The sequence below is a fragment of the Tursiops truncatus genome, chromosome 3 (genome assembly GCF_011762595.2).
Source record: "Tursiops truncatus isolate mTurTru1 chromosome 3, mTurTru1.mat.Y, whole genome shotgun sequence".
Taxonomy (NCBI): Eukaryota; Metazoa; Chordata; class Mammalia; order Artiodactyla; family Delphinidae; genus Tursiops; species Tursiops truncatus.
The window spans coordinates 76,549,960-76,562,045 of NC_047036.1; the positions used below are offsets into that span (position 1 = coordinate 76,549,960).

A 12,086-nucleotide genomic window follows, 5' to 3' on the forward strand; every position below is an offset into this window, starting at 1 on the left:
CTAATCATTTTTTTAAAGAAAAGAAAATTATACCTCATGACATGTGAATATTATATGAAATTTAAATTTCAGTGTACACAAAGTTTGATCAGACCACAGCCATGCTCATTGTTTCTTTATAAACAGCCAGGCTAATTTGTGTCATCTGTGGCTGCTTTCCCACTACACTGGCAGTGGAGGGGTTGCAAAAGAGACTACATGGCCTGAAAAGCCTCAACTATTTACTATCTAACCCTTACAGAAAAAGCGTGCTAACCTCTACCATAGAGTAACACCATGCTAAGTGACTTGTCGAAGTAATTTTTCTGCACACACTCACTGTGCCCTGGGCCCCGAGAGGAAGCCTGCGTGGATGACACAGGCCTTTCTGCGTGTGCGTGCTCCTGCCACTGTGTGGACTTGCATTTTGGGCGGTGCAGATGGGTGTCGTCAGCAGGTGGGCTGAACACCAGCTTGGGGCAGGGACACAGCATGTGCTCCCTCACCCCCCCTTCACCCCATAAGTGCTTGCTGGGCACATGGACCCTCATCCGAAAAAACTGCAGACTTTTCAATAAATTTTGGGTTTAGGTTTAAATTATTAAAATAGAACAAACCACTTTTCCCCCTAGATTTAATGCACTTTCAACGAGCCTATATAAGGAAATGGAGAACCATCAAAAACGGACAGAAAACCAGTCCATCAGATGTGAACAAGACCACCTTGGCCACATAAATCAGTGTCTGAAGCTCCTGCAGGAGAAACTGGTAAGGGGTTGTGTTGCTCATGAAGTGAACAGCCGCACGGCCACTGTCTAGATGTGAGCCACGAGTCAGTCTCGAAAGCCACACTTAAAAATTCACAGTGACCCTCCCTGCGCCAGTCACTGATTTCTTAGCACTGGAATAGGAATCCAGAGGCCTGTCTTCTGGTCCCGTTTGCTACTCCCCAGCTCTGTGAACCCACACTTCTCAGAACGGGCTCTGCCTGTACCAGAATAACCCAAAGAGAGTTTTTAAAAGTACAGATTCCTGGTCCCAACCCAGAGCTGAAGCATCAGACCCTCCAGGGCCTTCCCTGGGAATCTGTGCTCCCGGACAAGCTCCCTGGGTGATGCTTAGATACAATAAAGCCTGAAAACTGCCTTAAACAAGTCGTTTTACCTCTCCGGAGATCCACTGGTAGATCAAAGGTTTATCAAAACTCCTTTTCCAGGTCAGACCTTGTAGAGACGCCCGCACGCTTTGGGGTGAGGTGACCGGGACATACAGGAGACCTGTCGCAGGCTCCCTTCTCCCACGCCAGCCAGCACAGCCAGCACGCTGCTGAGCCCTGATCGCAGGACAGCACAGGGCCATGAGTCTCACCAGTGGCTGCCAGTCTTGCAGATGATTCAGATGTTTCTGGAACTTCAGTAGAGGGGCTTTAGGCAGCCAGTGAACGACGCTCCAGTTACCCCACCTGAGTTTGTTCAAACTGATAGAAGCAGGAGTCCAAGAGAGGGAGGTAAACGTTACAGCTTTCTCACTGACAGGCTGTTGAAGTATGTGTGGTCAGATCTGCAGCCAACTGGGCCTGTTGGTCCTGCTCCGGATTTAGGCAGACTCCTCCACCAGTTCTAGGCAGACCTAGGTGACCACAGGGTCATCTGCAGGCAGAAGCCGCCCATCACAAGGAAGAGAGAGACCGGAATCTACCCGTTCTTCAGGCAGGTGGGACCAAAGAGAATCAAAGGGGCCAAATCAGTCTCAGGCCCTGCTGGTAAATTGCCCGCACAGGAGCCAGGAGGAGCAAAGAAGCTAATTAGCGTCAGGCCGCCTCTACAGCCCCCAACCTGCTGCCCATCAGAATCACCTGGGGAGCTTTTAAATGCCATCGATTCCCCGGGCTCCATCGCAGCCCAATTAAATCAGAATTGTGGAGGTGGGGAGGTGCTGGTAGGGGAGTTATGGGCCAGGTGATTCTAATAGACAGCAGGGTTAAGAGAAGCACTTCTACCTGAAGCCTGTCCACGTAGAGATAGGCAGCTTGAGGGAATAAGGACGTCTAACACACAAGCACCTCCAAGGAGCTCTGGTCAAGCCGTATCTAAAACGCCTTCCTTGGCTACACTTCTTTAAACGCTAAAATTCCAAATCCTCAGGCATTTCATAAATACCACAGCCCTTTCTTTTCTCCCATAGCATGTAGAATTCCAGAAACTAACAAGGCCAAACAAAGGCCAAACTTCCGCTTGTGAATAGCTTTAGATACAAGGGAACTTGGTTTGAATTCTCATGTTTAGCACAGAAATCCAAACTTGTTAAAAAGCATTCTCTAAGCTGAAAGTCAAATCCACAAAGGTGTTGTGAAGCTTTATCACATGATATCTTTTGTAGGATATGTCTGAAAAAAAAATGGAAGAAAAATTACTGAAGCTTTCAAGCAAATTAGAGAATTTCATTAACAGGCAGAAACAGGAAGCAGATCTAAACAAAGTAAAGCATATAGAAAATGAACTGTCCAAAAAGATGAACCAACTGGAAAAGCACATCTGGGGTGAATTAGAGAAAATGCAGAATGAATATCAATCAGGTGAGCAGATACCTTTGATTAAGTAAAGAACGTCAGTCCTTTCCTATCCAGTCCCTCAGGGTTTTCTACTTTGAGCTAATGGCCAGGGAGCAATCTTGTCATTAGCGAAGTGACATCCTTTGTATTTAATCCAGCTTTCCTAAATATCCCATAGAATGTCAGCATACCACCAGAAGGTGGGTGAATATGTAGATTCCCTTTCTTATTCACACTTGGCAGTGTCACAGGCTTGCCATTGCTGTGAGATTTTTTTTTAACCAAGATCACAGAATCATAAAACTGTTAGATTTGGAAAGTCCTTGGAGATCATCGAGACCTGATTTGTGGGTATATCATGAAACTAGGAGCCTAAATCAAATGTCCCTCATTGAACTGCAGGTAATGAGCCTGGATAGTTGTCAAACTGGAGACCTGACCTTTAGAAGTAAGAAAGAGAGATGAATGAACAAAGTCCAGTATAATGACTGCTTTTCTTCTTAAGAGGCTAATGGCAGCAGTGTCAAGCTGAGCTAACATCAAAGAGGATTAATTTGAAAGGCTCATCTAATTTGTCAAAGGGAAGGACGGGGGTTGGAGAGGGTGGGGGGGACAAGTGCTGTGGAGCAACCATGTGTCCCGAGCCACAATTCTGAGAGAATTACCACAAATCAGAAGGTTCCTTTATGAGAGACAGCCCCAACTCATTCTCTGTCCTCTAGATCTCAGAAAAATTCATGGAAATGGTCCTGTATGGAGATGCCTTGGAGGTGTCTTAGAAAGATATGGTCTCAATCTGCCAGCATATAAGGAACATTTCCTGCCTAGAAATCAGACCCTCGCCACCCTTCCCCACCAACTTCCACCACCAAATCAAAAGAATGAATTATCTGGCCAGGAATCCTGCCCCAAACTTAACTTACCATTCTTTCAGGGCCCTGCTTGTTACTTAGCTACCAGAAGTTGAATTTACTCATTCTAGTACAACCCCAGCATGAACTGAAGATCCATTTGCAATCTACATGTTTCTGCGTTTTACTGTGAGTTTAGCAAATGAGGACTCCCAACTAATAGTTTGCTCTTTTATGCCTTTAATAAAAATGTGTTGAGAAATGACCCTGTGAAAGCCTCCAGTGAATAAGATATGGGCTGTACCCTACGAAGCTTGAGGTCTGGTAGGCTGTGGTCATGAGTGGCTAGACTTGCATAAGAGAGATACAAAGTGCTGGCACCAGGGGCAGGGCAGCAGCCGGCGAGGGACCATTCCTTAGGTCCTTCAAACAGGTTGCTTTCAGGTTTAAAATCTCATCTGTGGCCTTTACCTTCAATTTGGTAACAAGAATAAAAAGATCATCCAAATTTCTTGTCAAAGGGTATAGAAAGAAGATATTTTAAATTTCTCTCTTGAAATATAGAATTATTTCATTATGCAATATATTGGGATGGAGGGGAAGGACAGGAATTGAATTTTCACGATGAAGCCAGATATAAGTTGAAACACTGTTGCTAATGCATCTTCATGACATACAAGAAATAAATGATTGTACATTTTTAGACTGGTCTTAATGGAATTTAATATGCTTTGAATTAAACAATGATCAATTATGGCAGGACTGCTGATTAGCAACTTTTGTTAAAACGTTTAAAAGTTTCAATGCATTGTTTAGTTTCAGTATACCTATTTTCATATCCTCTTCTAGGATTTAAATCGATTCATGACTCTCTCAACTCCCTCCAACGAATACAGAAAACAAAGATGGATTTAGAGAAATATAAAGTGCAGAAAGACCTAAAGAAATTGCAGCGTAAGATAGTGGAACTCCAGGAAGTATAAACTTTCCAGTCATCTTCCTTTACACCAGCCAGTGGAGTGGTTTGTTGGCAAAAGTTGGGAAGAAGAAAGCTAATATCTCTGGGATGTTTACTGCTTCTATTTCTTACCACCTTTTTAAGAAGATGAATGCACCAGGAAACCCAATAAAGCAAAGAAGCTTTATTATGTCTTCATTAATTTATTAGTGAAAAAATTAAGGAATTTCTTGCCATACATGCGTTTTATATTTTTATTTGCCCGCAAATCTGAATGTTGTACATAAACGAGTGAAGCAGGCCTGGTGTAATATATTAAAGAATGGCGGAAACTGTGGAAAATTGGAGACCACTTACCTGTCTAAAAATAATAGCAACTATGCAGTTCCAGTCCATTATTTACATGCATAAAATCCATTATTGCCAAAAATTTTAGTTTTCAGAAGAATCTAGAAATCTGATTTTATATGAAACCATTTATAAGCATTAGCAACTAGTGCAAAATAGTTCTTAAACTGTGAGGGAATGTCTGTAGGGCAGATACAGTCAAATGAACTGTCAGACTGCAACTTCTGATCCAGAGGTTTTAGTTTTCTAACAATCCCAATATTTATAGCAAGTCTAACTTATGCATATTTAAAATATTGATTCATTGTACTCAATATGTATCAGAATTATGAGCAAGTAAGAGTTAACGATATAAAAGAATACAACAGTTTCCATGAAAAACATCCAACATAATTTCATCTTGGTGCTAAACTCAGAAGCACTTCAAAAACACTAATTAGTTTCCCATAAAATTAAAATACATCTAACTTTTGTAGATATGTTAAATTGAGAGCCTGGTATTGGGCAGTAAAATCATGAAAAATAAAATATTCATGTCTTGCACTTTGTAGAGAAATGTGTACTGTCTTATATTATTGGAGAGTCTACAAATTGGTACAATAATTTAAAGGGCAATTTGGAAACATCTATTAACATTTTAAAATGTATATAACCTTTGACCCTGGCATTCTACTGCTAGAAATATATATTGCAGGGGGAAAAGAATTCCAAAATGTGGAAAGATACATGAACAAGGATGCTCATTATAACACCATTTCTTACAGTAAAAAAACTGAAAACTACTGAATTAAAAGGAACTGATTGACTAAATTAATGATATCACCAACAAAAAATGCTATCCAACACTTAAAAAGAACACAGAAAGATATCCAAGATATGCTGTTAAGAGAATAAAGCAAGTTGCAAAGCTAAATGGATGTGATCCCACCTGTGTCAAAAATATTTTAAAATAAGTTAAAATAAACATACTACAGTATGCAAAAAAAAAAGTAAGACTTTACAACAGACTAGCAGTGACTGAATTAAGAAGAATTTTTTTTCTACATTAAGCAATTATTAATGCTTTTATATTATTACAATATAATATGTTTCTAGTAAAAATGTTTTAGAAAACAACCACAACAACAAATATACTACAGGGCTCAAAGAGTAACTCTTTATAATAAACCAAATAAGTGGTTGCAGGACGGGTTAAATTAGAAATTCACACAGATCAAGAGCCAAGTCATCTCACTCAGACCCACATTTTATTCTACCCATTTAGCAACAAAAGCTGTGATGATATACCATAGATAGGGAAAAAAAAAAAGATGTTGATGCATTTCTTTTCCTTGTAAGCAAAAATGCTCTAACTCGTAATTCAAACAATAGCGCAAGATCAAGGCAAAAGCTTTCCTAGAATGGTTATTTTGTATTGGTGTTGACAGGGTAAAACCATGTAGAACTGAATGTAATGCAAGCGAGTAGGGGCTCAAAGGATCCTCTGCTAGAATTCTCTTGCTTGGGATCCCAAGTTGGGGTGTTCAGAGGTTTGCAGACTCTAGATGGCCTGAGAACTATGCCTAGTGAGAAGGTGGAGACACATTTTGTAGCGCCTAAAGCCTATACAGTTTTAATTTGTTGCTGATATCCTGTCCTGATGAGTGGGCACAGTAGTATGTAGGAATATTCCTGGAAGCCATTGCTTCCTCAGGACAGCAACAACTTAACTCCAAACAGAAGTGACTGTGAACAACATATTAATCTATATAACCCTCTAACCCAAATGTATCCCCAACTGAACTTCCCTTTAGTTGGATCCAAAGATGTCCACCGCCACTCCAGGGTCAACTGACATCAGCAGAAGTGGGAGTGGAAAGAGTGGTCTTAATCAATGGACTTACTTAAGTTAAAATACAAATTTTACAACACATAAAGCTCATGTAAGTGAGGGACCCTGGAACTCAAGAGCCATCATTTCACAGTAAATTCACCTCTGCTTGGAGGACCAGCTGAGCACTGGGTTTCCCTCTTTTTACATTTATTTTGCCACAGATCCAAAAAGATGATAAAAATGAACAATTCCCCTTGAGAAGCTCAATATACATTGCGCTTTATTCTTTATCAAACACCAATACTTAATCCTCTGGGAAACGTGAGACTTCTCTCCCCACAAATACAAGAGAATGTCTGAGCATGTTCAAAGTATTTTGCTTCCCTATTGAAGATGAAGGACAAATCCCTCACCTTATGTTACCCAGGTAACTTCCTTCTTGCCCCATTGTGAGGTGGATGTGCTCACCACCTGTGAGCCAGGACAGCAATAAGGCTCAAGGTCAAAGAAACAGCATTTCCAGAGTGCTCTGGACACGATCAGCTCTCCCCTTTTCTGCAGAAACTCACGAAACATCATCTCACTTCTATGGTGTCACCAATAATATCAGCAAGTAGCATCCAAAAACACCAAGAAGGAAAAACTTGATCTATAATATACATGTTTTTACCTTATAAATGGGGCCTCTGAACTTTTTTGAGATATTACTTTTTATATTTTCATTCATTCACGTGCTAGGCACTGGGGATACAATACAGAACAAAATAATCATGGACCCTGCCTTTAGGGAACTTAGAGTCTAGTGGAAAAGACCAACAATCAAACTTGCAAATACTTGGGCAAGTAAAGGGTGTGATGGGAGCACGTGGGAGAGGCATTCAGCATAAACATGGGCAAGCAGGCACAGGGGTCTTCCAGAAGAAGGGGTGTCTAAATCGAGACCTCCAAAGTATAAAGAGGCGTTAGCCGAGGGGAAGGGGCTTGATTGGTAAAGGTAGGGGCTCAGGCAGATGGTGCAGCCTGAGCAAAGGCCTGGAGACCAAAAGAATGGGGCCCATGCCAGGAGCTGAAGAAGTTCAACTCGGTCAGAACCTAAAGCGTGTATGGCTGGAGGTGGGGGCCAGGGGAGGGGGTCAGCAGGAAAGAGAACACTGGAGACTTTAGGGGAGTGGGGTATCTGATCACAAAGAGCTGTGTTAACTCGTGTTGAGGAACTTGGGCCTGCAACAAAAAGAATAAAATACCTAGGAAGAAACCTACCTAGGGAGACAAAAGACCTGTATGCAGAAAACTATAAGACACTGATGCAAAGAAATTAAAGGTGATACAAATAGATGGAGAGATATACCATGTTCTTGGATTGGAAGAATCAACATTGTGAAAATGACTCTACTACCCAAAGCAATCTACAGATGCAATGCAATCCCTATCAAATTACCAATGGCATTTTCCACAGAACTAGAATAAAAAATTTCACAATTTGTATGGAAACACAAAAGACCCCGAAGAGCCAAAGCAATCTTGAGAAAGAAAAATGGAGCTGGAGGAATCAGGCTCCCTGACTTCAGACTATACTACAAAGCTACAGTAATCAAGACAGTATGGTACTGCCACAAAAACAGAAGTATAGATCAATGGAACAGGATAGAAAGCCCAGAGATAAACCCATGCACATATGGTCACCTTATCTTTGATAAAGAAGGCGAGAATATACAATGGAGAACAGACAGCCTCTTCAATAAGTGGTGCTGGGAAAACTGGACAGCTACGTGTAAAAGAATGAAATTAGAACACTCCATAAAGGGCATTTTGTAAATTAAAATAAAATAGGAAAATGTGCTTTCATGTCTTAAAATCTGAAATTCTGAAATTATACCTGATATCGATACTATAAAGAAAACAAAACAGCCATTTCTTTTTTTTTTTTATTTAAGGAAGTTCATCTTTTCATCATGATTGAAGGAACTGCATGACCAGTTAAATATTGTCAGCATTATTTCCCAAAATTTTTCATTAATGTTTTACATGCAACCTTACACCTGAGTGTTTTGAATTACATACACATATCCATTAGCAGTCTAAGATTCACCTAACATCTTCTTCAACAGAATCCAAGATGAACCACTAGTAAAACAGATTATAAGATTATCGGATTTTAGATGAGTTGGTCTGCTGAACTCTAGAATTCACAGAAGGAATTAAATCTTTGAATTTGTTGTTTAACAAATACAATTCTGCATTGTGCTAATCTCCTTTTGCATATTATTTAGCAAATGGCTATTAAGGCTTTATTGTAAGGGATTACCAAAAAACAGTCCAATGGTGAACCATGCAAGATAGAGAAAATAATGATTTACAAATAACTAATGAACTAAGGGAACCATGGTTTTTCCTTTCATTATAGACTTCTCAAAATCAAAGATATTTTTCAAATTAAAGTTATATTAAGAGTTTATGGAAAATTATACCCCTAGCTTAAGAACTTAAACACCTTTAGATTTAAAAAAGGAATGGATGATTATAACTATAGTTTTTTAAATGTTGCTTTGGGGAAAAGTCTTGATTCTTTGTTTCATTCTCTCTAATAGCTTTTTCTTTGCTTGCTTACTATAAAATAAAGCATTGTTATTGTGAGGACAATTTCTGATTCAGTTCCAGTGCTCTTGTATCTCCATGAGTTTTGGCATTGTTTACCAGCACCTGTGGGAAATTATATACAGGAAATGTTAGTATTTTCTTTATTAACAATACCTACATTTAGAGTCATAGAAGTCAAGTAAGCCAAAGGGCAGCAGGCAATATCAAACTACACAAAAGTGACTATGTGCAAACTTTCTGTCATTTTTGCTGAAATAAACTGTTCTAACAAAGCTAACATCAGGGATAAGCACAATTTACTCAAATGCTCAACAGTACAGATGTCAACATTTTGATTGTTACCACCGCCAGCACTGCATAAAGTTAAAGGTTTTGTTAGGAAGCTTTGGTTTACAATACTGTCACCTTTAAACCCTTACCCCAAAAGACCATTTTATGCATAGAATTGTTCAAATGACATTGCTCTCCTTTAAAACCACAGCTTAGGATCAAGGCTTGGGTTCTAAGCTCTATTAAGAACCTTTCCGTAAGTTTCATCAATTCCACAAACTAGAAGCTTTAATTTTAGTTTATCATTTGATTACTAAAACATTTTTTGGTTGTTCATTTTCAAACACTGTGAAGGATCCGAGATGTTGCTCTATCTGTAAGCTAACAAGTTAGCCTGTCACAGTTTCATGATGGGACACCTGGGTCAGAGACAAATGTCTTTATCATTCATGGTGTAGCAAACGACATGAGTATCAACATATTTGCATCTGTTCCCCTCCTAAGTCTCAAAGGGGTGACATGGATGGATGCATATAGTTTCCCACATACACAGTGGGTTGACAAAAGGGGAACCTTAGATTTAAGTCTAGGCACCTAGGAGACTTGAATCTTTTATAATTGGCAGTAAACATGCCTTTTCCTTGCTCTGGAGGGAGACACTTATCTCCATCTCCCAAGGCTGGGGGTGTTTAAAAAAGGCTTCTCATTAATTTTCATTGTTTTTAAAACTCTTGGCTGAAGTTATAAGAATTTTAACTCAGTACATGTCATACAGACTCTACTTTTTTAAAAAGAATACACACACACACACACACACATTTGACCCTTGAACAACATGCAGATTAGGGATGAAGACCCTCTACATGCTCAAAAATCCACATATAACTTATAGCCAGCCACCCAAATAGGCAGTTCCTTGGTACCCATGGATTCAACTAATCAAGGATCGTGTAGTACTGTAGTATTTACTATCAAAAAAAAAAAAAAAATCCAAGTGTAAGGGGACCCACACCATTTATTTAAACCTGCATTCTTCAAGAGTCAACTGTACATGTTTATATATTTAGAAACCAGACCCATCCCACAAGAAGTGGAGTAGAAATTGTCATATGAATTTTACAGAAAAGACAATAAGAAGTAAAATAATCTTTCCAAAGATAATATGAACATTCCATTAATTTCTGCTACTTCTAAACCTATCCTATCTACCTATCTGCCTCCACTGCAATGGTCATAAGAAATACTACAACCAGAACCCAGAGCCTTCATCTATCTTTTCTTATGCTACATAGCACATAAGGAGAATATATTTCCTACAGGTTAAATCAGTGGTTCTCAACCAGGGGTGATTACACCTCAGATATTATTTGGCAATGTCTAGAAGACATTTTCAGTTGTTATAAGTGGGGTGGAGGGAGGAGGACAATGCTACTGGCATCTAGTGGTTAGAGTGGTTAGGGATGCTATTAGACATCCTACAATGCACAGGAAAGCAACCCTTAGCCCTCACCCAACAAAGGTCCAAGATGAATAACTTTAATAAAATCAATGCCTTACATCAATGAGCTCGTAGTCATTTTTGGCATGTAAGTGTCTCAGAAGGTACCAACGTGCTGTTGAAACAATAGATTTGGGATACCCAGGCTGATACACCACTCTCTCTAAAAGTCGCCGTGTCTCTCTGGGGAAAAGATATTTACTTTCAGTCCAAAGCATATAAATTAATATAAGATATTTCATATACTAGCCTCAAACACACATTATCTTTCTCATTCTTTTGCAGACAACGTGCTGATTACTTCATGAATTCTTTCATCCATGTAACGAAAAAGATAGAAATAATGGTTAACATTTACTAAGTATTTATTACATGCTATGTAGTATGCCAAGTGTTTTACTCATATGGTCACATTTAACATTCACAACCTTATAATGTAGGCTGCTGCTATTATTCTCATTTTACAAATAAGTAAATTAAGGCTCTTCCCAAATAGAATGGGAAAATGACCCCTATTTCATGAGCACTTCTGACTACTCTACTTCTAATCCCTCTTGAAGGTAGACAGAAAATAAATAATGCAAAGATAATACAGAGTGGAACAAGAAGAAATATTTAACATCTACACTAGAGGCTAAGTGTATAATATCAGGCTTTTAGTATATATTTTTAAGAACGTGTACAATATATGAACCTATGTAATAACAGGCTGATTTACAGTTGTGTTCTAATTTTTTCTTTCCAAATTTACTAACATCTATGGCTCTAAACACTTCTGTATGGGTAGAAACAACACAAATTGTGGTAACTTCAGAACTGATGAATAGGAAGATTTTGTAGGTAGCAACTGGTTTGAAGTAGGAGCTAAAGAAGAACATGCCCTGAAGATGCTTTTACATAGGAATCACATAGTAAAGCACACTGCTTTTTCTTAGGCGGTATGTTTATTTGACCTGATTTTGGGTGGTGATAAAAATTATGGGAGGTGCTAACAGAGATTACAGGCAATTGGGGGTTAAGGCTCTCTAAGTCATGTATACTGAGCTTCGGCAGAAAGAGTTCATTAGGAAGTTCACATTATAGCTTAAAACATTTCTTGGTGAAATTAGTCATATAAGAAGTTGCAAAAATAAATAAATATCAGTAAATGATGCTGGAATTGCTAATCAGTCATAGGTCTTATCTCCTCCTTCACTCCTATTTTGTGGTATTGATGTGAC

At 39.1% G+C, this 12,086-nt stretch overlaps 2 protein-coding genes across 15 annotated transcripts in view; one reads left to right on the forward strand and one right to left on the reverse strand.

The window, feature by feature from the left end:
• Positions 1 to 4,718, forward strand: part of FAM81B (family with sequence similarity 81 member B) — a 61,972-nt gene extending 57,254 nt beyond the window's left edge. The window contains exons 9-11 of the mRNA XM_073801946.1: positions 612 to 747; positions 2,359 to 2,554; positions 4,231 to 4,718. Coding sequence (XP_073658047.1) covers positions 612 to 747; positions 2,359 to 2,554; positions 4,231 to 4,364 — 466 coding nt within the window. The 3' untranslated portion in view covers positions 4,365 to 4,718. The remainder of the gene's footprint in view (positions 1 to 611; positions 748 to 2,358; positions 2,555 to 4,230) is intronic.
• A 3,691-nt stretch (positions 4,719 to 8,409) lies between these two features.
• SKIC3 (SKI3 subunit of superkiller complex) overlaps positions 8,410 to 12,086 on the reverse strand; it is a 158,268-nt gene continuing 154,591 nt past the window's right edge. For 11 of the 14 annotated variants that reach the window (XM_073802325.1, XM_073802327.1, XM_033853030.2 and 8 more), the window contains 2 exons: positions 10,926 to 11,049; positions 8,410 to 9,200 (listed from right to left, as the gene is read on the reverse strand). In XM_073802325.1, coding sequence (XP_073658426.1) covers positions 9,126 to 9,200; positions 10,926 to 11,049 — 199 coding nt within the window. In that variant the 3' untranslated portion in view covers positions 8,410 to 9,125. Of the gene's footprint in view, positions 9,201 to 10,925; positions 11,178 to 12,086 lie in introns of those variants that run through there. The other 3 variants (XM_073802330.1, XM_073802329.1, XM_073802328.1) reach the window with 3 other exon arrangements.